Genomic DNA, 24,817 nt, shown 5'->3' with positions numbered 1-24,817 from the left:
AATTTTAAATAATATGATTTATTGAAATAAAATAAATAATAATGCCACATGTAATTATAGTGTCCATGTGTCATCTGTCACATCATGAAAATTGACTCAAAATGAATTGAGGACCAAAAGTACAAAAAATCTAAAATAGGGGGACTGAAAAGTTGATTTTTGAAATAGGGGGACCAAAACTTCAAAAAATTCAAAATAGGGGGATCAAAACTGCATTTAAACCAAATATTTAATATATTTAATAATGTGAAATTAATGGGATTTTAGTAGTATAAAACTATGAATAGTATATAGTTATTCGTTTAATATTATTTTATATATTATAAAAATTATATAAAAATATAAAATTAATTAAAACGGTTCGATCCGGTTGAACCTCTATCCATCCGATCAGTTGAATCTTGAACTAGTAAGCATGCAGGTTGGATGACCGGTCCTATATGATAACTTTGTTTAAAACTATATATCAACTAATTGATCTCCAAGTTGAACAATTTTGGTCCGTTTAGAAATAGGGCTCTTACAAAAGTGAAACGGTTTCTCTTTTAGTGAAAAATCTCTAGCTTCAAATCCGCAACCGCTTTTCTCCCTCTGCCGCCGTCTAAATTCAATTTCACCTCCGTCGTTGCGGCAACTATCTCGCCATTCCTCCGCCGAAATCGCACCTTCGTCTCTACCTTCTTAATCTCTGTCCATAACTCTCTGTATTGTTTTGCAGAAGAGACTACATTACATTTCCGTTCTTCAACCCAGAGCAATACTTTTGCTCATTCTACCATGGATAAGGAGTCTCCAAAGGCTCCTTCTGTTGACAAATTTCAACTCGTTCCCGAGTTCCTCAAGGTAATTAACTAACTAACTAACTCATTCGTTATTATTGTGTCACGATGAATGAATGAATGAATGAACAGTTTTCTTTTCGTTAACCGATGATCGTCACCGAATTCGTTGTTTTTTTTTTTTTTAGGTTAGAGGATTGGTGAAGCAACATTTGGATTCTTTTAACTATTTTGTTAGAACTGATATCAAGAAAATTGTTCGTGCTAATGATCGCATTCAAGCCACTAGATACCCGCATTTATATCTAAGGTATGATTGTATTGTGTTTGTTTGAATGCCTATGAAGTTACTTATTCGAACGAACAAATTTAAATTCCAGTAAACCACCAAATGAGTCTGTGACTTTGTAGGACACTCTGAAATGGTCCTGATTTTATAAATATTTCAAATAGATCTTTGGCTTTATCAAATTTTACTCATATTAGTCCTTCGGAGATGTGTTAGGGACCAAATTGATAATAAATGAATAAACTTACGGACCAAATTGATAGTAAGTTGTTAAAATATAGGGACTTAATTGATAATAAGTGGTTAAATATATGGACCAATTTGTCAGTTTAATAGAGTCAGAGACCATTTTGAGGTAATTATAATCTCAGGGACTTATTTGAGAGTTACATACAAAGTCAGAGACTAATTTGGTGGTTTGCATTTGGTACAAGTTTTAAAAAATGATTATGATTGAGTCCTTTTATTTTCTTAATATGTTAGTTTTGATGAATCATGATAGTTGATTAATTTGAACTGGAGCCGACTTTTTCGATTGTTCTTTATTTCGTGAGGCTGGCTTGAACCACTTTAAGTTGATTTACTAATGTGCTAATGTACAACATGACCTATTCTGCAGGTTTCTGGATGTCAAAGTTGGTGAACCGTCATTAATAACGGATGGTAGTGTCGAGACCATTAGCCCACAGACATGTCGGCTATCTGACACAACGTATGAATTGTTTCCCTTAGAATAATGATCTAATGTTTTTAATTGGATACTGCTACGCTATTGATAGATTTCTAACAATGCTCAAAAGTATTCTCTTAATTTGCTTGTTAAGTTCCATGATGTTTCCATTTCTTTTAGTTTACGTATACTACTGATTGGAAGTTGTAGGCAGACCATATGTTACTTGTTTCTGTTGTACCTAACCTGTTGTGAATTATGCTTCATTTTATCTAATAAAAAGGTACGCGGCTCCGATATATGCTGATATTGAATACACTCAAGGAAGTCCTGATAACCTAAATAAAGTGCCAAAGGTAGTTGACCGTAGTTGACCCCTATTATTATTATTATTATTATTATTATCATCATCATCATCATCATCATCTGAATTTGACAATGATATATTTTATTAACTATAACATTTTTTTCTTCTTTCCACAGCGCCTTATTATTGGAAGATTGCCTATTATGTTGCGGAGTTGCTGTTGTGTTTTGTATAAGAGGGACGAAGCTGAGCTTGCAAAAATTGGTTCGTTTTATTTATTTAATTGTTTTATTAATCTTTTGCATTTCTCATTATTTTAAATAAAATCTTACCTTTAGTTTTTCTTTGATTAGGCGAGTGTCCCCTTGACCCTGGAGGATATTTTGTAATCAAAGGGACTGAGAAGGTGATATTCTGATTCTAAATACTTCTCAATGTTAGAGGCGCTGACTGTTATTTAATCTGTTCAAGACCAACTGCTTGGGAAATTATTTTTTTTTGAAAAAAATTGAGTTATTTGTTGAATGGTTAAAGAAATAGTTTCAGAAATAATTGATGTATATCATTACAAGAATAAACTGATATACATTTTTCATTGACTTGTCGAACTTGCGTGAGATTAGGTGTTTTACTAAAGAATCCCTGATAGTATCTTTTGTTTTTGTTTTCTTGTCTCAACTAAATATGTCTCCCTTTATCTTTCTTCTAGACAATTTTTATTTTTGTTTGGATAAAATTTCCACAAATCTGTTTCAGGTAATTTTAATACAAGAACAACTTTCGAAGAATAGAATAATTATAGATACCGACAAGAAAAAGAAGTAAGTAATTCCTTCTGGTATGATGAAGGCTTATCTTGATCTTTCTTTTATGCATATACATACCAGCATGAATAAAATTATGATTTTCGTCCTCTCCTTACTTCCCATTTTATCGTACCATTACCTGGTAGGCAAGTCAGAGTGTTTTCAGAATAATTGTAAGGTTCATTTTCTGGTATCATCCATTTGGATGATTTTTTCCCTCTTACAATAGGTATTATATTTTCCCTCTTACATCTGGCAGTGTTTTTTATATTTTTTCCCTCTTACATCTGGCAGTGTTTTTTATATTTTTTTGTAGCCTTCCATCTGTAAATTGAGAAGCTTGAAATTCCTCTTTTAAAGCTATAAGCTCTGTATATCATTCTGCAGTTCTTTCCTTTTCAGTTCATATCCAGTAGTAATTTATTTTCCTCCCGTGCCATTTGGTGTCCTCCAAACTGCTTCCTCTTCTCCTTTCTTCATAAACTTCTTTCGGATGCTGTTTTCTTCCTTTTTATTTCTTCCTTCTTCTTTTTTCTAGTTTTGGTTTCTAGGGTGATTAATCACTCATTTGTGCTCATTGCTCTTCTTCTATCTCTCCGCAAACTCTCTACTTTTATTATTATTATTATTATTAGCTTTGTATGTGGTGGTGCATTCCTCTATCTTAGATTAGATTACCGGTTGTCCTATTTCATATTACTTTAAAAGTATATTTTGGTTCCTATTTTGGCTTTCAGCATTACTGCATCTGTTACAAGCAGCACAGAGAAAGTAAAAACAAAAACTACCATTGTGATGGAAAAGGAGAAGATGTGGTTAGAATTGAATGCATTTCAAAAAAAGGTTTTTACTAGGCCTTTTTCATTTGGTCTTATCCACCTTTAGCCCTTTGATTGCATTATAATTATGTTTTGGTAATTTTTATTTCTTCTTGTTATATCCAATAGGTTCCTCTTATGGTTGTCATGAAAGCTATGGGGATGGAGAACGATCAAGAAGTTGTACAATTGATTGGAAGAGATCCTCGTTACGGTTTCCTACTTATGCCATCCATAGAGGTAATTGACTTGTATATTTGGCTTTGGATGTGTTAGGATAAACAACTTATTAAGGACTTCCAAACATCAATATAAATACTTATGTTTTGAGAATTAAGGTAACTTAAAATTATAGATAAGCTCTTCCAAATGCCTTCTTTGTCAAATATAAAAATTTGTTTGCACACATTAAATTATAAAGGGTGGTAGAAGCTAACGGCTTGTATAATAATTACATACTTATCTGCTCTTTCATAGCTTAACAAAGCATATTGTATTATTGTTTATGCTATCCGTGATCTGTCAAATATGTTTGCCCTCTAACCAGGAATGTACAAAAGCTGGTGTATCTACACAAGCCCAAGCATTGGAGTACCTTGATAAACAGGCGAGTTTTTCTTTCTTATTCCCATTCACAAAGGATTTCTCCTTGATTTCTCCTTTCACACAAAATTTATCCAATTACAATATTTGTCTGTCAATTCTGATCTCTTTTATGCATCACCTTCCTAATGCCTTACGACTAACTAAATAGTCTAACTAGCTAATTGAGTAGTTGTTGTCCTTATCCTGTCCTAATGATCCATCCTAACAAACAAGTACCAACTTGAAAGAATTTTTCTAAATGTTTGCTTGATCAAAACTGCAAAGTGGTAATTTACATTATATAGACGTATGGTAGTCAAAATTGCCTTTTCCTCCGTCTGTGTATCTGTTCATCTCTGAGCTTGAATTGTATGTTCCAACTGATTTACAACGGCATTGTTGCGCTCTTTTTAGTTATTACTTTCTGTTTTTGTGTTCCTTTCAATGTCGTGTTCTAGGATGATTGCTTATTCTATAGATTGTTTTCTTCTCTTACGTGAATAATTCCTTTTATTCTATATGGATTGTTCTAGGAAGATTGCAGAGTAAGTTATGGGCATACTTTTTCAGTAATGTACTGATAATTATACTTCATTGGCAGTTTCCAATTTTAATTATATACTTCTGTTTCTAATTTTACGTAAGTATAGTTAATTAACATTTAGTGTTGTTTCTAATTGATTGCTTATTGCATGTGTGCACATCAGGCAAAAGGAAAACATCCCATGTTTAATAACATGCAAGCTGAAAAGGTTTCAAATCTCTCTCTCTCTCTCTCTCTCTCTCTCTCTCTCTCTTCCTCTCCATGTAATGAAATTGTTTATTTGTACATTCTCATTCTATGTATACAATAATGTGGAGATTTTTGTTTTTCCTCAACAATTTTCTGACATGTTAATTGAACTTTTTCTGTAGGAAAGTAGAGCATTTTCTATCCTAAGAGATGTACTTCTTGCAAATGTACCAGTAAGTTTTCTTTAAATTATAAGTATCTTTTGAGTTTTAATGGTGTTTCTTTTTCTTAAAGTTTCATCACTGTACAACTTGATTTCATTTTATTGTAATGCATGTAACTTGCCTTAGCTGTGTTAAATTTGGTATGATTAGCTGCTTCTTCTGTTGTCGTTAGGTGCGCGAAGATAATTTTCGGCCGAAATGTATATATGTTGCTGTTATGATGAGACGCATAATGGATGCAATTCTAAATAAGGATGCGATGGATGACAAGGTAGTATCTTCTTTTTAACATTTGATCTTTGGCTGCTGGAACTCGTTTTACTCAATAGTCATAATTTTTTGTTATAGCCTATCACTATCACTGTTAGTTGAAACTTTCAAATGGTTCATAAGAGGTGTTGGAACTAAATTAGTGTCAAATGATGTTAAGAGTCTCACAATGGACGTGAGACTGCTTGAAGATGAGTTTATAAGTGAGGCAATCCTCACCTACAAGCCGATTTTGTAGGGTTGAGTTAGGTCTGATTCCCAATTCTAAGACTGTATCAGAGCTTCCTCCAAGATATGTTGGGCCACCTGCTATCAGGTTTCTTCTATCGGGCCACCCGCCATTGATATCTACGCACCAAGCCCACATTTGATGTAAGATGGCTTGAACATGAGTTTATAAGTAGAGGCAATCCTCAGCTTACAAGCCGGTTTTGTAGGATTAAGTCAGGCACAACTCTCACAAGAACACAACATCTTGTTTAACAACTATTGAAAGGAGAATCGGGCTAATCTTCTTGTATAACAACTATCCGAAGGAAAATCAAGCTAATTTTCTGTTCTAAATCCAATGACCTGAGCGTGGCATTTTTATTCATCTTGAGGTCCTTGGCTTGTTGCTTATTTGATGCCCATCATTATTTAGGTTGGAACATCAAAACGACTATCACTAGAACTTGTAGAAATTAACTAACCATACAACAAATTAGAAAATTGGAGATTGTGGTGAGATGGTCTGTTTTCTCAACGAAACTGATATAGTTCTAAGTTTAAACCATATAACATGTACTTTGTATGTGTAGAATTGTGCATGCATGTGTGGGACTGTGGGCTTTTGGCAATAGTTACTATCAGCTGACTGTTTCTTTCAACTCATAGGATTATGTGGGTAACAAGCGATTGGAGTTATCTGGCCAGTTAATCTCTCTTCTTTTTGAGGTACTATCTTGTTTATTTTAATATGCATCTACCTTCTGCAAGTATATTTTGCACATATAAGTTATTCTTCTTTCTCTTTTAGGATCTTTTTAAGTCGATGACAACTGAAATTAGGATTGCGGCTGACAAATTGTTGGAAAAGTCGGACAAGGCTAAGAAGTTTGACTTCCTTACTGTAAGCTCTCTTTAATATTTATAATCAAACATCATATGAAAGAAATCAAACCATTCTTAAATCAAATCCAATCTTGCTGAAGCTGTTCATAAGTCTCCGGCTGGTCACACTTTAAGAGTTCCTTTTACTCAATTCTCTTTTCATGCATTTTCCTCATATTTATTTGTACATATCTGGCCAAGATGATTCCTTTATTTATTTACTCATTTATTTATGCTTATTATGCATGGGAATTTCCTCTGGTGTCTTGTCAAGTTGTTCCTCATAAAAACCACAAGTTACTGAATTTGTTTTTCCGTATCTATGATTGTCTACCAATTACAACATGCATCAAAGTGCAAATATACTTTTGTTGGATACCAGTAATACACGCCTCAGCACAGATGAATTTAAGAAAAACATATGGAGTGTGATTTACTTGCAAGTCTCTGATCTTGATAGAGCTGTATTTTCCTGGGAAGCTCCAAAAAATAGACGGCACTGGAAATTTATTTATTCATTTTTTTCTCTTTCACATCCATCAATGTAAAATCTTTTAAATGCGGTTTGTTTGTACACATGAAAGGCATACTTCACAGGTTTCATCATCCTATGTATTCATTTTTGGTGTCGTTGGTTTGTTAATCCAACCTGATCTTAGTATCTCTGGATTTCAATTTACTTAGTTTCTTTGTGTGTGTTCATAGATTCTTAGTCGAGATACTATCACTCTTGGTATGGAAAGGACTCTTTCAACTGGTAATTTTGACGTTAAAAGGTTCAAGATGCACAAGAGTGGAGTGACACAGGTTGTGTATTGTTTCCCTTTCTAATGTTTCCTTTCTATCTCCAAATATTTCTTCTAATGGATTTTTTTTTTCCAGGTGCTACAGAGGTTATCATTTATAAGTGCTTTGGGCCAAATGACAAGAGTCCAGCCACAATTTGAGAAGTCCAGGAAAGTAAGCGGCCCCAGAGCTTTGCAGCCTAGCCAGGTAAGCTCCAATCCAGTTGGGAGCCTTCTTTATATATCATTCTTATGTTGCCTTGGTTTTTGGATAGAACTGGATGACATTGTTTGATCTTTGTAGCTGACCTAAAGGCTTTATTGTTGTTGTACTCTTATGTTGCTTAGGCCTTTTATTCTAATTTGTTTTAAAAAAATTATTTATTTATGAACTTATACCTTTTTTTTTCTAAATTCTTCTTTGATATAGTGGGGCATGCTTTGTCCCTGTGATACTCCTGAAGGTGAAGCTTGTGGACTGGTAAAGAACCTGGCTTTGATGACTCATGTCACTACTGATGAAGAGGAGGCCCCCCTGATTTCTCTGGTACGTTTTATGTGTTCGATGTCACTGGATGATGAAATATTTTCATTTATTTTTATTAATATCACTAGTTGTGATTAGCTACTATAGCTTGTAATGGCTTGGTTGTTTAATCATATATATCAATTGAACACCTAAAGGAACAATTTGAGAATTATGGCATTGTTGTGTAATCTACCAGGAAAAAGGCATTGTTTAATAGTATGACTGTTTTGTGAACAATTTATTGGTGTTCATGAACTCCTCACTATTTTCACTGTGACTAAATTTCTATTTAATAAGTTTGTCCATAGCTTGCTATAGCAGCTCCTGGTCACTATAAGACAAGCAGTAGCTGAGCAGTTTAGTGTAGTGTGGTTATGGTGGCTGCTAAAGCGCCGCACCTCAGAATGAGAAAAAAGTTCCAAAGAACCCTTATAATAAACATTAAGGCTTTTTGATTGGGTATTTTAGGAACTGCAATTTTAAAGCACCATAACTGCATGGGTTAGTTGTTCATAACATCATGTAAAGTGCCACATAAGTACTAAATAGTTAGTTTGTGAAGTGCTGCATAAGCACTGTTGTAACTGTTTTTAGACAGTTACAGAGGGTGCAAGGTAGCATCTAAGCGAATGAAGGTTAGTGAATAGAGAATGAAGAATTTAGAGAAGAGAGAAGAGAGAAGAGATTGATGAAGAATGAAGAATGAAGAAGAGAATGAAGAATTTAGAGAAGAGAGAATAGAGAATGAAGAATTTAGAGAAGAGAGAAGAGAGAATTAATAAACATTGATGATGATCTAACTGTTACAGATTAAAGAATTTAGAATAGATAATATTCAGAAATTTCAGTTTTCCTTTTCTGAGTTTTTATTCTAATAGCATGCACACTTAATAAACTGTTTCCAATGTTCTATGATTACTCTAAGCTGCTTTTTAAAAGACTTTAAAGTTTAGAAACTGCTACGAAATCGGTGTTTTAAATCGTGGATCGTGGAATATGGCGGTTTGTTTGAATTTCGTTATGCTACAGTGCTATAGTTGCTATTAAACAACACTCTGCACTAAGTAGCATATTGCGGAACAATAGGGATTGTTTAAATTCTGCTAGTTTGCTTTGTATATGAATGCAGACTTGCCACTAGACCAACCTACCAGTCTAAAAAGTGTCGCAACTATATTTTTTATATTAACCATTAGATTTAAATGTATGGTTAATATTCTGTTAACCTAAATCTCAACTTGTTATCTCCCCCACATGCCTGCTAACTTTTTCATTCTTCTTTCCCGAATCTCTTGATCCATGTCCTGGGAGTAAAACCAAAATTCAATGTGAAATCCCGATGTGAAGACCCAAATTCAACGAAAATGGAATTAGAAGAACCAATTTTTGAGAGTCAAACTCAAATACTGATTCAGAGATCCAAACCCAAATACTAACTCGGAGAAATAAGAATACCAAAAATGGAAGAAAAATACGAGGCATAAATTCGTGTTTCCGAAACGTTTTTATATGCAGCCAAACGCTGACAAAGTCCGTCCAAACCCTCACAAAGATTTATTACTAGATAAGAATTTGTTTTCAAAAACCACTATCCCCCAGAGAAAACAAATAGTATGCAATTAGGAATACAAGAATCTCAATTTTCAGTGGCTTAGAATATAGTGAGCAGAGAAATGAAATGGTTGAAAGTGGGGGAAAGGTAGCATGAAAACGAAGAGGAACGGGGAAAGGTAGTGTGAGAGAGAAGAGGGAGAAAGCATGTACGCACGCAGTAGATGAGAATAAGATACAGGATATTGCTATTTTAAGGGAAAACAAAATCTTAACCATTCCTTTAAATCTAATGCTTAATATTTAATGCTCTCATCCCTCACAACAAGGCTTCCTCTCACTTGATATGCCTCTTATATATACGAGGAGGGATATATTGACTCCAATAGTAACTCTTTAGAGTTACTCCACCTCTTAACCATTGATTTAGTTTTAATCCTACTGTTTTAGATATGTTTTTAACATGGTAGTCAATCCCGTGGGATCCCGGTGGAGCGGAGCGGAGCTCTGTCGGGACGGGATGGAGTGGCGCAGCTAAGGTTCCCAGTGGGATCCCAACAGGTTCCCAGTGGACCGGAGCGGGTCCCGGGTTAGGACTGAGATTTTGTTTTCATGGGTTTTAAAGGATATTTTTGAAATCTCACTCATTTTAGTAAGGGTAAAATTGGTTTTTTACCTTTAAAATTGTTACTTACTCCTAACTAAACCCTAGCCGCAATTCATTCTTTCTCTCACGCTATCGTACTATCTTCTCTCACTCTCAAGATCCAAACTTCTTCAACCTTCATCTGTTGTTTCTTCTTCAACCTCGGATGATTAGACTTAGACTTTGATGATGAACTCGAGTTTTAATTTTTAGTTACTTTATTAATCTAAGTGTTGGAGACTTGACTTTTGCTTATTTATGTTGCTTGACGTTTGTTGGTAACTTTTAGTTACTTTATGATGAAGAAGGTGTTTTTTTTTTCTTTTTTTTTTGACAAAGATGAAGAAGGTGTTGTAGGCTTGAGATTTGTGTTTTTAATTTTTAATTTATGAATGTTTTATGGATTTTGAGATGTTTGTTTAATTTTACATTAATTATATGTTTATAGTATTATTTATGTAATTTATAAATAAATAAAAAATAATAGCAGCATCCCGGCCATCCCGCTCCCCGGGATGCCGCTATCCCAGTTTTGGGGCTGGCCGCTCCGCGATCCGGGATTAACTACTATGGTTTTTAATGTGAGGCCACTTTTCACGAAATATCACTAGATCACATTTGCAATCAGCAGTGTCAATAAGGAATCTCAAATTCCCCTCGTTGAAAAAGCTAGGGTTCAAACTATTTTCTTGTAACGGTGTGATTTTTCCGATAATAATTAATCCATGTTTTCATGCCCCAAACAATGGGTACGGGTGGCTCTCTCTTGTCTAAGTGTTCGGTGCCTATCCCCATGATTATTTCTGTGTGAAATCTATAAATTTGATTCAATTTATAATTGGTATAATCATGAGTTATGCATACTTGTTTCATAAATTGTCAAAGTTTAGTTTTTACTACATAAAACTAATGTAAACATGAAGGCAATTGAAATTTTGTGGTGAGAAACTGAGATTCTGGCCTTTATTTGTTTTAAACTAAAAAATAGTTATAGCTCATATGTGATAGACTCAGGTTTTCTTACAAGGGAATTTGAGATTGAGTTAGAGCAATGAAAACGGCCAATTGCAAACTCTTTGTGAATAAAATCGTCTGAAGTAGACTCATGTGGCCTGTAATTAGTAACCCCTGGATTAAAATTAAATCAATGGTTAGGATGTGGAGTAACTCTAAAGAGTTACACTTGGAGTCAATATATCCCTCCAGTTGTTCTTTATCCTCCTGCGCTATAAAACTCATTTTTTTTATTTGACTAGTTATTATGGTTCAATTTGATGTGTATTGTTCAAAATAGGTGTAAGATAAAACATGATTCCATATACATTGTTGGTTACTTTAGGCGTTTTACATTTTTTACGTTATATTATTTCTATTACAGTGCTATCTTTTGGGTGTTGAAAACATGGAACATCTCTCTGGAGAAGAGCTTCATACACCCGATTCCTTTCTTGTCATTTTTAATGGTTTGATCCTTGGCAAGCACAGAAGACCACAGGTATTATTGGTCTGCCTTTTATCATATGTATTTATCATTTATTATCTAATTCAAATATGTGTTCATAATTATTTCTCATTTATTGTAAATCTTAATGTTTATTGTTCAAGCGTTTTGCTACTGCATTGAGAAAGTTGCGGAGAGCTTGTCTCATTGGCGAGTTTGTGAGTGTCTATGTCAATGAAAAGCAGGTGAATATTTCTGTTGCATTTGATTCTTTTTCCATTTTTTCTTGTTGTTTCATACTTTATACTATTTCATATTTTCCAGTTCAATCATTTTTTTGTTTGGTGAGTTCTCTTATTTGGTGGATGTTTCAATTTGTGTTTCATATTTAAAAATATGGTAATAGTTATTTTGTTCGTACATATTATTCTTATGTTGAAATAGTCTAATTTTAACTTTTGTACTCATGCAGAGTGAATGCCAAGACTATACTATTTCACTCTAGTTTTTATTTCTGAGTGCGAAACTCGAATATTATTGAATGAGTTGAAGTGTACAAAGCTTTAATATGTATATATAGACTAATTTTATTAAATGCTAAATTAAGAACTAAGGAAATAGTAAATACACTAATGCTGATTATTGTAATTATAATTATGATGCTCCTAATAATCACATATGCAATTCTACCTATAATAATTATTATGCTCCTAATAATCACATATGCAATTCTACTTATATTTACAACAATTGCTTTCCATTGCCAGCAGCTATGTGTTACTCAATCTATACTTATTGTGCTTCCTTCAACTATTGTAATGTTAGAAGGTTTGTGGGGTTAAAACTGATATTAATGACAAAAACATGTTTTCAGTGTTGTGTTTACTTAGCTTCAGATGGTGGTAGAGTTTGCCGTCCTCTTGTCATTGCTGACAAGGGAATATCAAGAGTCAAAGCTCATCATATGAAAGAGTTAAAGGTAATCATATCGTATGCTTTTATCTTGAAAATAAAGAATGAAAGCTGTTTATGAGAATATTAACTCAAATGTGCTTTCAGGATGGAGTGTGCACATTTAGGGACTTTTTACGTAATGGCTTGATTGAGTATCTTGATGTCAATGAGGAAAACAATGCTATGGTATGTTTTGCTATAATTACATCTAGCTTCTTTTGTCTTTGAAATTTTATTCCTTACAACCAGTCAGCTTCATATTTTTTTTATAGATTGCTTTATATGAAGATGAAGCGAAATTGGAAACTACCCATATTGAGATTGAGCCTTTCACTATCTTAGGAGTTTGTGCGGGGCTAATTCCATACCCTCATCATAATCAATCTCCCAGAAACACTTATCAGGTTTTCCCTCCTTGCTTCCCTTTGGATTTAAGGCAGTAACTGAGATATTGCACTTGTATTAATAGATGGTGTTCATTTCTAACTTGAAATAACTTTTATTTTGTTTACTGTAGTGTGCAATGGGAAAACAAGCTATGGGAAATATAGCATATAACCAGGCAAGTAAAAAGTTTGTTGTTTATGTAGGTTAAATACTACTATTGAATGATCAGCAAACTTGATGAAAATATTTTCCGGATATTTGTAAACAAATTTATTAAATTTATATTTCTTTTTTTAATGAGTCAATTTTTAATAGTTTTATTCTTTAGTGTGTGTGTGTGTGGAATTAAATACAAACATATAGGTTCATGTCTGAGAATATTGTTTTGGAAATATACCGAATCACATGGTCTCTTTTCAAAACAATATGCTGCATGAATTTCAATTGAGTTGTTTCAATATTGAAGTGAGGACTTTTATGTTATTGTGAACTTTATTGCCTGGACTTTTATGCAAGGTTTGACAAGGTATATGTTCTACTATTTTTATTTTGATTATTGTGAAGTTTGCATTGCATGCTAGTCGTGTGATTGTAGAGGTCTTGTAATGTATCAATCATGTAATTAACCTAAAAGCTTTTGCAGTCAGGGCGTCAGGTGCAAGTTTAGAAATGAATATCTATATAAGAAAAATAGTATACACAAAGACCTTTTTTTTTTAAACGGCTAACAAAGAATTATATTGAAAGACTCAAATCCAACACCAAGCATGGTTCTTAATCTACTCAACAATCCTGTCAACTGAAATCTCCTTATTTCCACACAAGGACCTGATATTAGGTTTTTATATTAGGCCTAACTCTTTACAGACCTTATCATTCTTCAACATAGGATTTGGGTGTTTATTTTGAGTCCAACCCATCCTTACAAAACCGGCTTGTAAATTAAAGAGTGCCACTCTTATAACTTTTCAATGCGGGCCTTGGTTTTTTCCAATACCTGATGATTTGTAAGTTCTAGCTGTTTATTCTTCTTGCATTTCGTGTGTAGTGTAACTATGTTGCTGCACTATTTTTTTTGTAGAGCATGGTCCTATGGTAGATAAACTTCCATATTTCATGCTTAGTGATGATGTTTACATTTTTTTATTTTTAGCTACGACGGATGGACACCTTACTTTATCTACTGGTTTATCCTCAACGACCCTTGCTCACAACAAAATCAATTGAGCTGGTTAGTAATTTTTACTTTGTTTTATTTCTCGACGAACCAAGGACTCTTATTAATCTATAGTCTTTTAGGTTGGATATGATAAGCTTGGAGCAGGTCAGAATGCCACTGTAGCTGTAATGAGTTACAGTGGTTATGATATTGAGGATGCAATTGTCATGAATAAGTCATCTCTTGACCGAGGCTTTGGCCGCTGTATAGTTATGAAAAGGTATGCTATTTTATTTTGTGATTTCACTTTTTTGGTTGCAACATATTTCCTTGTTATGTTTTGAAGGTAGCAACGCCAAGCTTGATGTTCTTGAATGTTTAGGTATGTCGCCGTCAGACACAAGTATCCGAATGGCACAAAAGATCGACTAATGCGTCCCAATAGAGCTAGAAACGATATGCAGGTGATTTGCTTTCAATATACATAGAACTTAATTTTTAATTGATGTTACATATGTATTGAATATTTCTCATACTTTTAAAAAAATGTGTATATATATATGAGGGGGGATATATTGACTCCAAGAGTGAGTCTTATAACTTACTCCCGATCTTAACCTTTATTAGGGTGAGACTTATTTGTTTGCTACACTAGAAAACTATGATTATCAAAACCTACTTCAAATAGAATAGAATGAGTTAATTATTGTCATTAATTGTCAAAACAAGAATTCCTCTCTCTAGCATATTTCTTTATATGCATAAAAATTTAGAAAAATTAAAATATAAATGATTGAAAAAAAAGCAAATGATTGTATAAAAGATAAATAATTGTTCTTGAGCAACAAAATAAAAAAAAAAAATTCATTTGCTGAAGTAGAAAAAGAAGAAAAAAAAATTGTTGCAATACATGGTTCACTATTTAATTCCTCGCCATAATTAGGAGAACCTGTTAAAATATTCTCATGAGATATTTCTACATCTAAAATCCACCATGCTTATTTTTTTTCGAGTCCAATTTTTTTTTTAGTCAAGTAATTATTTTGTATTCTTTTTCAATCATTTGTATTTTAATTTTTGCTTAATATTCTATGCGTAAAAAATAAAGCAAGGGAGGGAATCCTTGTTTTGAAAATTAATGTCCATAATTAATTGATTCTATTCTATTTTAAGTATGTTTTGACTTTTGACAATCATAATAATTTTTCAGTGTAGCAAACAAATAAGTTTCACTCTAACAATTAATACCAATAAATCCTAGCCATTACTTGATTTTAAATTAAAGGTCAAAATTTAGAGTGCTTACCCTAATGTAGGGCTTACCTTTATGGAACATGGACTTAGTGCTTAACTTAATCCTATAAAACCGTCTTATAAGCTCTACTTTAGGTCAAATCTCTAAACAATATGGTTAGCATCAATTAAGGCGGCTAGTGGTGGACGCAATTAAGATGGTTTTTAAACAACTAGTATTCTAACTTATAGCATCACACAGGAACTGAAATCAGCGTATGCACTTCAACTTTTTCAGAAACTTGTTTGCCCATCCTCTCCATAAGCATTTATAAAGTTATAGCATCCCACAGGAACTGAAATCAGCGTATACAGACGTTCTTTATGTTAGGAAATCATACTTTTCTTGGTTGGGAAGTTCTCCTTTCCTTTATTTACCAGTTAGGAAATAATAGTCTGACTTTATTGCTGAGATTAAATATATTGTCTGATCCCTAAATCAATTCTCCCGAAAGTAAATAATTTTTTTTCCTTGTTTTCTTGCTTTCTCTAGATACTTGATGATGATGGAATTGCTTCTCCTGGCGAAATTATTAGGCCAAATGACATTTATGTCAACATGCAATCACCACGTGACACAAGGAGTACGGGATCCACAGCTAACTTGCCTGATAGGTTTGTTTTATTAACATTTAAATTTAACTGTGGATATGTTTGTGTTAAAAAGATTTTTCTTCCTGTTTTTCCTAAATGTTTTCTTTATATACAGTGCATATCAGTCTAGTTATTCATCATTCAAAAAATGTCATGGAGGTGAAGTAGTTGATAGAGTAGTTCTTTGCAATGATAAGGATAGCAACATGTGTATCAAAGTTCTAGCCCGTCACACTCGGAGGCCTGAGGTAAAGTTTTGTTTAGTTTATTATGAGGTTGTGTTCTTGGTTTGAAATAGTCGATTGATTTCTATGGCTGTATTTGTTACCTTAGCTTGGTGATAAATTCAGTAGCAGACATGGGCAGAAAGGTGTCTGTGGAACAATTGTCCAGCAGGAAGACTTTCCATTTTCTGAGAAAGGCATTTGTCCAGATCTGATTATGAATCCTCATGGGTTTCCGAGGTAATTCATATCATTCTCACTAGTTATATGTGGAAACATTACAGGAACCCCTCATTTTCGGTAAATGATTGAAAGAATTAGTTTATTGATTACTCCAAATGCTCCTCTGTTTTCTCAATGAAATCATTCTAATTTTAAAATAATATGTGCTACTCCAGTTTTTTAGCCTTTAAAGATACTTCATTAGTCCGATAGCTTTACTATAACCCATAGCCCAATACTTGTGCAGTTTATCTTGACAGTAGAGAACAGAGCAGGATTCTAACTTAAAATTAATGCTATCTTCCAACTCATCAATAAAATTATGAACTTTATAGAATGTATATCTGTTAATAGAAAACTTGTGTATAGTCATTAAATTATGACCTTTCAAGAACACCTTATTCAGCACATTTCCAGGGTTGCAGTCCCTCATTGATAATGGTTGTTGAACTGTTAGTGCTGATTACATTGGTAGTACTAGTAGTATTTAGTATAGTATCAGAGATACTGGGATCTTTGAAAAACTTATGTTTCAAATAAAAAGCAACTATTTGACGCAGTACGGAAGCGCTAGGTTTAGCAAAACGCTAAACCTAATGGATAAAGACAAGCCGCAAACACAAACTTGTCAAAATAGGGTTTCGGAGTCCACCGAAAGAGTAATTTGGAGTCCACCAAATTTGAGAAAATTCTCTATAATTTTATTGAATGAAAAGTTCCCTTCAAGGCTACAATAGTTTACCTTAAATAGTAGTGAAAAATAAAAATAACAAATCTTCTAAAAGATTGTAAAAATAAAAATAACAAACCTAGCTAAATAAAAATAACAAATCTACCTAAAATATAAAAATAACTAATCTAGGTGAAATATAAAAATAAGAAATCTACCTAAAATATAATAAAACTAAATCTAACTAAAATAATAAAATACTGAAGAAATCCTCCTACATCAGTCTCCTCTACCTCAAAAGAACTCGACCCCGAGTTCTCATCTTGATAAGGAGCTTCCCTTGCAAGTTGATTCCTCCAATGAACAAGAGACCACCCTCCTGGATCCCATTGAGTGAAGTGAGAGGACCCGTCTTGTGCCAACACATCCAAATTACCACCGGGGTCCCATTCCTCAAAGATGGCATACAAAGTTGGAAATTTATCACAGAAGGATGTTTGACCCACCTTAGTTAACATGTATGAGTTAGTGTCACTAACATCAAGTTCACTAATTAGGTAATAATAATGGTGCTGAATGAGGGAAGTTTGAGAACTCCAAGTATCAACTTCAAGTGGCTCATTCTCACTTATTTGAATCTCGGTTGCTGCATCCATGATCCTTTCAAACGCAACCATTGATTCATTGTGATATTTAGACGCTGGTACTATGCAATCTGTGACTGGCGTCGCCTCTGTTTGGACACAGATTAAAGGAGCAGATTGCACATTGGGATTGATGACGTTTGAAACCATAGCTGATTTGGTGTTATCGATTTCAAAATCCACGACTTCATCGTGTTGGGAATCTCTAATAACATCGTGAACTTGCTCGACTTCATCGGCCTCTTTATTTTCATCTTTGGATTCTTCACCTTCAACTGAAACATCTGGTTCAACAACTACTTCAGTTTCTTTTGGTTTGGATTTATCAGCAGAATCGTCAAGTTTCTCGGGATGAGATGGTTGGTTATCATCTAGGGTTTCATTAGCTATGTGACGTAGTTGAAAATTGTTGGCATGATTGTTGTTGTTGGAATTATTGATGAGGCTCCATGCTTCATCGAATTTAACCTTAACATACCAATTAATATACGTTATCAAAGCAGAATGTTTAGCAATATCTTTAATCGTCTTACGCAAGTTACCTGACATTCTGTAAGCATGTCTCAAAAGGTCGGACAAGGAGTAATCTTTGTTGCAACAAAACGGACAACGATATGTCGAATCAGAGATTTTAAACGTGTAGTAATCATCCTTCAACCTTTTGTAGTATCTACGCTCATAGTATTCCAAATCAGATTCACCACGCGTATGTTCTGATTTTATGTAGGTAACAATAGTTTGGTTGTTATTACGAACCCTAATAACCGGAATTCGTTCTCCTCCCCTATTCGGATTGATTCTGTTGTTGTTAACGTTGTTGGATAACGTCGTCATCTGTGTTGTCAGAGCGGTGATGGCCCCGGTTAAACCCGCTATGGCACCATCAAACTCTGTTTTCGTCACCGGTTGATCTCCCATCTGATCACTTCACGAAAGAACAGGGGAAACCTGCTCTGATGCCAACTGACGCAGTACGGAAGCGCTAGGTTTAGCAAAACGCTAAACCTAATGGATAAAGACAAGCCGCAAACACAAACTTGTCAAAATAGGGTTTCGGAGTCCACCGAAAGAGTAATTTGGAGTCCACCAAATTTGAGAAAATTCTCTATAATTTTATTGAATGAAAAGTTCCCTTCAAGGCTACAATAGTTTACCTTAAATAGTAGTGAAAAATAAAAATAACAAATCTTCTAAAAGATTGTAAAAATAAAAATAACAAACCTAGCTAAATAAAAATAACAAATCTACCTAAAATATAAAAATAACTAATCTAGGTGAAATATAAAAATAAGAAATCTACCTAAAATATAATAAAACTAAATCTAACTAAAATAATAAAATACTGAAGAAATCCTCCTACATCACTATTAAGGTAGCGTTAGAAATAATGGAAGGTAAGGAATCATTGGTATTGGTTTTAGGTAAACCAAGTATCCCCATTTCACATGCAACTGCATAGACTAATCCTTCGAGGTAACAAATATTCATTTAAGGGGTTGATCTCTCTCGAAAGATGATTTTCGTTATGCACCGTCAGAGATCATACTCCTGAAGAATGAAACTTGGGATCATAGGAATAGTTGCATTTCTAATAATATTTATTGTATATATAAGATCCACTTATTTGATGTATAAATATGCAGTCTTTATGTATGTGTTTGGGCCCTAAAAGGAGTTTGTGCTAAGTGGTAGTGTGTCAATGCTTAAGTAATCTTTTTGGACAATGTTACATGTTTCTGGATGTGAACTAATATTTTTTATGGCATCAGTCGAATGACAGTTGGAAAGATGATAGAGCTTCTTGGAGGGAAAGCAGGGGTTTCGTGTGGTAAATTTCATTATGGCAGTGCTTTTGGGGAAAAAAGTGGTCATGCTGACAATGTTAAAACCATAAGGTATTGTATTTCAATCTTGGTAACTTTGTTATGGTTTATCTATATCAGTGTTCTCATGGTTTTCTTACTCTGGCAGTAAAACTCTTGTGAACCATGGCTTCAACTACAGTGGGAAAGATTTCATTTATTCAGGTTTTCATTTCACTTAAGAATTCTCGTTTCTAGTTGTCGATGAGTGTTTTTTTTTCTTTCATGGATATATATTTTGTTTAGAGTGGTTGTGGTTCTACCTAATATGCAGAAGCTTAGCATTAGGATTCATAAGAGTGTCAATAGGCTTAGCATTGATCAAGGTTGTCTCCTCTTGAATTTCTATTGCACGCTTACTTTACAAAATTACGGGATTGCATCGCCTCTCTCCCCCAGAGGAATCATATCCCTTCTAGATGTTTTATTTTAAAAAATTTAAAATGTTAATAATTTTGTTTTAAAATGTTGTCAATGTATAACTAAGTATAAGTAAACCGGGTAGTCATCCTCACTCTGTATCTTACAAAATTATTGAATCAAAGTGCTAAATCTACCCTACTAAGCCTTAGGGGATTGCTGGAGCCATATAGAGATTTGTAAAAATGAAAAACTTGTCTTGAAAAGATACCCTTTGAGCAACAAATCTAGGAGGTTGATCCATATAAAATCTTGATTGAGATTACCATGGGTGAATGCATTTTGTGGAAAAGGTGTCACCATATTCAAGTCAAAAACCTGGGATAACCTTTAGCAACTAATTGAGCCTTAAGCCTGTCATCAAGATTCACGAACATCCCACTACTATCTTTGTTGGAGGAAGGGGAACATAGTTCTAAGTTCCACACTATGAAGTGAACAAATTTGATCAGCCATAGCCGTAGTCATCCTAGAAGGGAAAGTGCTTAACCTATAGTCCCACGAACATAGATGTAACATAGGATATACAAAAGTGGTTAAGCAGCCTTGTACCACTTAAATCACATGCAAGTGAAGAAAAACAAAGAGGGAAATAGTTTCTTCTACCCTACTTCACTCTTTTCAATATCTCTGATAACATAGGGAAAGGTCGCCCATCTTAGTATTGGTCCAAATCATGCATCCTTTCCTTTGAATTTCCTATGTTAAGGTCTACAAAAATGAATTCGTCTTTTCTGATATAGGTAGTACCAATCTATTCTTTTCTGCTTTTCTAAACTATTCTTATTTCCAGACAACCTTGGTATCTCTCTCGTTCTGAAATAATTATGTTTATGCTTGTATTCCTCTGCCTAGAAGTCTGGAGCTGCCTATTGTTTGTGCTTGTCTGTTGTACAATCACAACTCACAATCATATTCCGGCCCTCGTCATTTTTTTACAATCACAACTCACAAGTATAGGGATTACAAGAAATTACCTTTCGAGGTTAGGCTTAGGAGGCAAGGTTGGTGCCTTAGCTTATGTTTTGACAAATAATATATCTAGATAAAACCACTAACGAGCAGTAACATTGTTTCTTAGAGGTGGGGAGGAGGATCTAAAGAAGGGAACAAACTCAAAGAAGGTAGCATCTACTTAGACAGAAATTTAATAGAGTAGGATAGTAAAATCGTAACTTTTTTCACACAATGTATTATGAGAAATGAGCGAACAAGGAATGTAGAGACTAATGAAGGCATTATTTGGTGCAAAACGTTGCGCACCAGTCCTTATTTAAACAAATACTAGAATCGTACTAACCAAATAAGGAAACAATTCATGTGTCTTTGTCGAGTGCTCTGATTATAGGTGATGTTAACCTAATCCATGATTTTTCACAGCATCGTGAAGCACAGTTGCATTTATATGAGATTTTACATGCTAAGTTATGGGGCTATTCTGAACAGTATTAAATTATCAATCTTATTTTCCATTCACGATTAAATGTTTTAGTTATACTCCAGCAGTATGGTATTCCTTTTTGGATTTATCAATCTAAGAGGTGTTTTGGTTAATTATTTATTTTTAGGTATTACGGGTTGCCCATTACAAGCATATATTTTTATGGGGCCAATATACTACCAGAAATTAAAACATATGGTGAGTTCGAAATCATTTTATTAAGAATTGGATTAGTTTTAATGTAAATGTATGATAATTTTAAAAATACTTAGCAGTCCTTTCACACTTGATGTGCATAAGTGGTGAAATATTACTGTTAGTATTGTGATCTAAATGAATACGAAGACGTTTCTTTTTATTTTATTACCTATTAATCCGATGGCATTGTAATATATTGCTTACGGAAAGGTATTCCTCATCGTAGTGGTAACTTACCCTGTATCAATAAACTTACTAGCAAAACCTCTGTTGATGATCAGGTGCTCGATAAGATGCATGCGCGTGGTAATGGCCCGCGTACTTTGATAACTAGACAGCCTACAGAAGGGAGAGCTAATAATGGAGGTGTTGAATTTATGCTTTTGATGTGTTTTCGAATTTATTACATGTTATAAAATATTTTCTGCTATTTTGTTAATTTCTGTATTTAAATGATGTGTTCCAAGAATTATGCGAGCCTCTTAGTTTTTAAGAATTGCCTCGGCTTATTTATTGTTTCTTGTAAATGGTGATATCATGTTCTCCTAGATTTTATTTTATCTTATTTAGATCTTCCTTTATTATGTGTATTTCTTATTTCCTTCTTATCATTCCTTGACTAAAGGAATTAGACTTAAATGCATTCCTTATATTTAAACTTTTTTAGATTGCTGAATAAATCACACTAATTTTTATCATTGGTTTCCAGAGCATATATTTTCATTTATTTTTCTCTTTTAACTCTTAAATTGCCTCCATCTTAATTAGTTAGTCTATTAAGATTGGTTACTTTCATATATGTTCACTTTCAATGTTGCCTTCATTAATAAAGATTGGTTAATGATGAGTTTAACATCAGTTTTTTTCCTTATATGTTTAGGTCTACGAGTAGGAGAAATGGAACGTGATTGCTTAATTGCATATGGTGCTAGTATGTTGATTTTTGAGCGACTCATGTTATCTAGTGATCCTTATGAAGTTCAGGTTAAAAAATCTAGACTTTCAAATTAATATTACATCATATGTCTGTAGCAACAGTTTCTTTTTGTACCATTTTCAATTTATTTTATAGGACATCACAGGTAGAATTGTTTACAACTTTAGAGGGGAAGACATTTTTGTAGACAATATAGGTTCCAAATATAATGCGCTCAATTATGTTAAATTATGAATAATGTTGAGATATGGGCAAGGGTAACCACTTGAAAGATTATGAAATTAATTGTTAGGCTTTGATTTTGGGAAAGCTCTGAATATAAGTTTTAATAAAACTGTTTAATTTTATAGTTGCTGATGATAGTTTCCCTTTTTACACAGGTCTGTAGAAAATGTGGGTTGCTAGGATATTACAACCATAAGTTGAAAACTGGTATTTGTTCATATTGTAAGAATGGAGAAAAGATTTCTACCGTGAAGCTACCATATGCATGCAAACTCTTGATTCAGGTAATGTGTTGGAAATCATAATATTTTAGATACTAATTACTATAGTAGGAATAGCATATATTTTATAAAATAAAATGAAGTTTGACCCGACATTGCTAACATAAACGACTAACTTGATACGAAAAATGATTAAAGAGATGTTTGAAACTTTAAATTAAGTTAAAGGATTTCTTATGTAGTTTTGCATATTAAAAACAATTTTAGTTTAGTTATATGAGGACCTATATTACTAATGCATGTTGATCAATTTGATCTCTATTTCAAAATTTCAGGAACTCCAATCAATGAATATTGTTCCACGCTTAAAACTAGATGATGCCTAAGAGATGGTCCCATTATGAAAATGCATGCAGCTATCGAGAAGCAGAATTTTGTTTAGACACTTCACTATAGAAATAATTTTGTAGGGTTATTAGTTGATGTTGCACTTTGTAAAAAGATAAGTTATTTTGACTTATATGGTTTCATTTTTATGTTGAAATTGAATTTCACTATAGGTGAAAGAAATGGTTTACAGTTGAAGCTAAATTGAATTGTTCACTCTAAATTAACAAAATTTTGTTGGATATTTTCTCTTTAGGCCCCCCACGTTTCTTTTATACCCCCTTACTTACGTTTTTGCCCCTGCACGGTGTTTCGGGTTATACGAATCGAACTTTAAAAAAAATCGGTTAATAGAAATCGATCGCTTTTCCCTTCGAGTTTTGTTAACCGAAGTTAACTGATATAGAAACAGAAGCTGAACTTCTCCTCTCAGTTATGTTTTTTCTTCTAAACACCAACAACACCACTCCTTCTTCTTCTTGAGAGCGATTTTGTGGAAAACTTCAACATCCTATCTCAAACCATTCTTAATCAAGTAAGTTCCATGCATTTACATTCACTCTTTTCTCATTCCATGTTTTTCTTATCACATTCACTCTTTTCTACGTTTTTTTCCCTCCCTGAGTAATTTTCTATCTCAAAATTCTATGTTTGAATTGTTGATTAATGGTTAGTTGTTAGTTTAGTTAGATGTTAACATGAATGCATGTGATATTAGGTTTAATTTGTGTATGCAATTAGATGGTATTATGGTGTACACTAAGTGTTTGACAAAATATGTAAGTAAAATTCAATATGCTTCCATATGAATAATGTTAACCATATGTGTTAGGATTAAATGTTGATTGAATTATAGTTTGAATTTATCATAGTTTATAAGATTGTATTGAGTGTGAAGATATTTTTCCATGTTAGGATAAATATGGAAGAAAATGTTGGGAGAGGTAGACATGGCAAGCCAAGCAATGCAAATGCTTCCGCTCGTAGAGAGCTTGCTGCAAATCGCCCTGCCAAACGAGGTCGTAGTAAGCAGCAAGGACCAATTCCGGCGCGAGGGACACATGATGTTGAGGCGGGTGGTTCGCGTACGCGTACACGGTCACGTTTAGGCCAAGCATAAAATGCTGCTGAGGATGATGATTTTGACGCGGATCAATTTCTAAATCACGATGCCGAGTATGGCGAACCTGAAGAACCGCAACCTGATGAACCGCAAATTGAAGAACCGCAACAACCACCACGACGGAGACCGCAACAGCGACCACGGCAACCACGACGAGATGCAGCAAATGAGGGTTATGGAGGAGGACCAAGTGATATGTCATTATTAACACAATACGGAAATCATAGGGCGGTTCCGATATGGGATGCAGAACCAGATGATCACGAGGTACCGTTAAGTGTATTAATTGTTTTATTAAATATATTAATTGTTTTAAATACTGTGATTATGT

General features: G+C 33.7%; 1 protein-coding gene across 1 annotated transcript; it reads left to right on the top strand.

The window, feature by feature from the left end:
* The first annotated feature begins 372 nt into the window (after positions 1–372).
* On the top strand, positions 373–23,597 carry LOC123883173 (DNA-directed RNA polymerase III subunit 2-like). Its single transcript, XM_045931909.1, has 37 exons — positions 373–843; positions 968–1,089; positions 1,688–1,780; positions 2,022–2,094; positions 2,222–2,309; positions 2,399–2,451; positions 2,802–2,866; positions 3,589–3,694; positions 3,799–3,909; positions 4,217–4,276; positions 4,962–5,006; positions 5,170–5,220; positions 5,384–5,482; positions 6,358–6,417; positions 6,500–6,592; positions 7,279–7,380; positions 7,456–7,566; positions 7,789–7,905; positions 11,463–11,579; positions 11,690–11,770; positions 12,400–12,504; positions 12,585–12,665; positions 12,752–12,883; positions 12,997–13,041; positions 14,020–14,097; positions 14,166–14,305; positions 14,408–14,489; positions 15,812–15,933; positions 16,028–16,160; positions 16,246–16,376; positions 19,442–19,567; positions 19,644–19,699; positions 21,523–21,593; positions 21,875–21,959; positions 22,474–22,577; positions 22,911–23,039; positions 23,312–23,597. The coding sequence occupies exons 1-37, from the start codon at positions 778–780 to the stop codon at positions 23,360–23,362; spliced, it is 3,384 nt and encodes a 1,127-aa protein (XP_045787865.1). The 5' UTR covers positions 373–777; the 3' UTR covers positions 23,363–23,597.
* The last annotated feature ends 1,220 nt before the right edge of the window (positions 23,598–24,817 follow it).

The sequence above is a fragment of the Trifolium pratense genome, linkage group LG5, assembly GCF_020283565.1.
Source record: "Trifolium pratense cultivar HEN17-A07 linkage group LG5, ARS_RC_1.1, whole genome shotgun sequence".
Classification (NCBI taxonomy): Eukaryota; Viridiplantae; Streptophyta; class Magnoliopsida; order Fabales; family Fabaceae; genus Trifolium; species Trifolium pratense.
The sequence above is the reverse complement of the archived record's forward strand: the minus strand, read 5'-3'. Positions and strand labels throughout refer to the sequence as shown.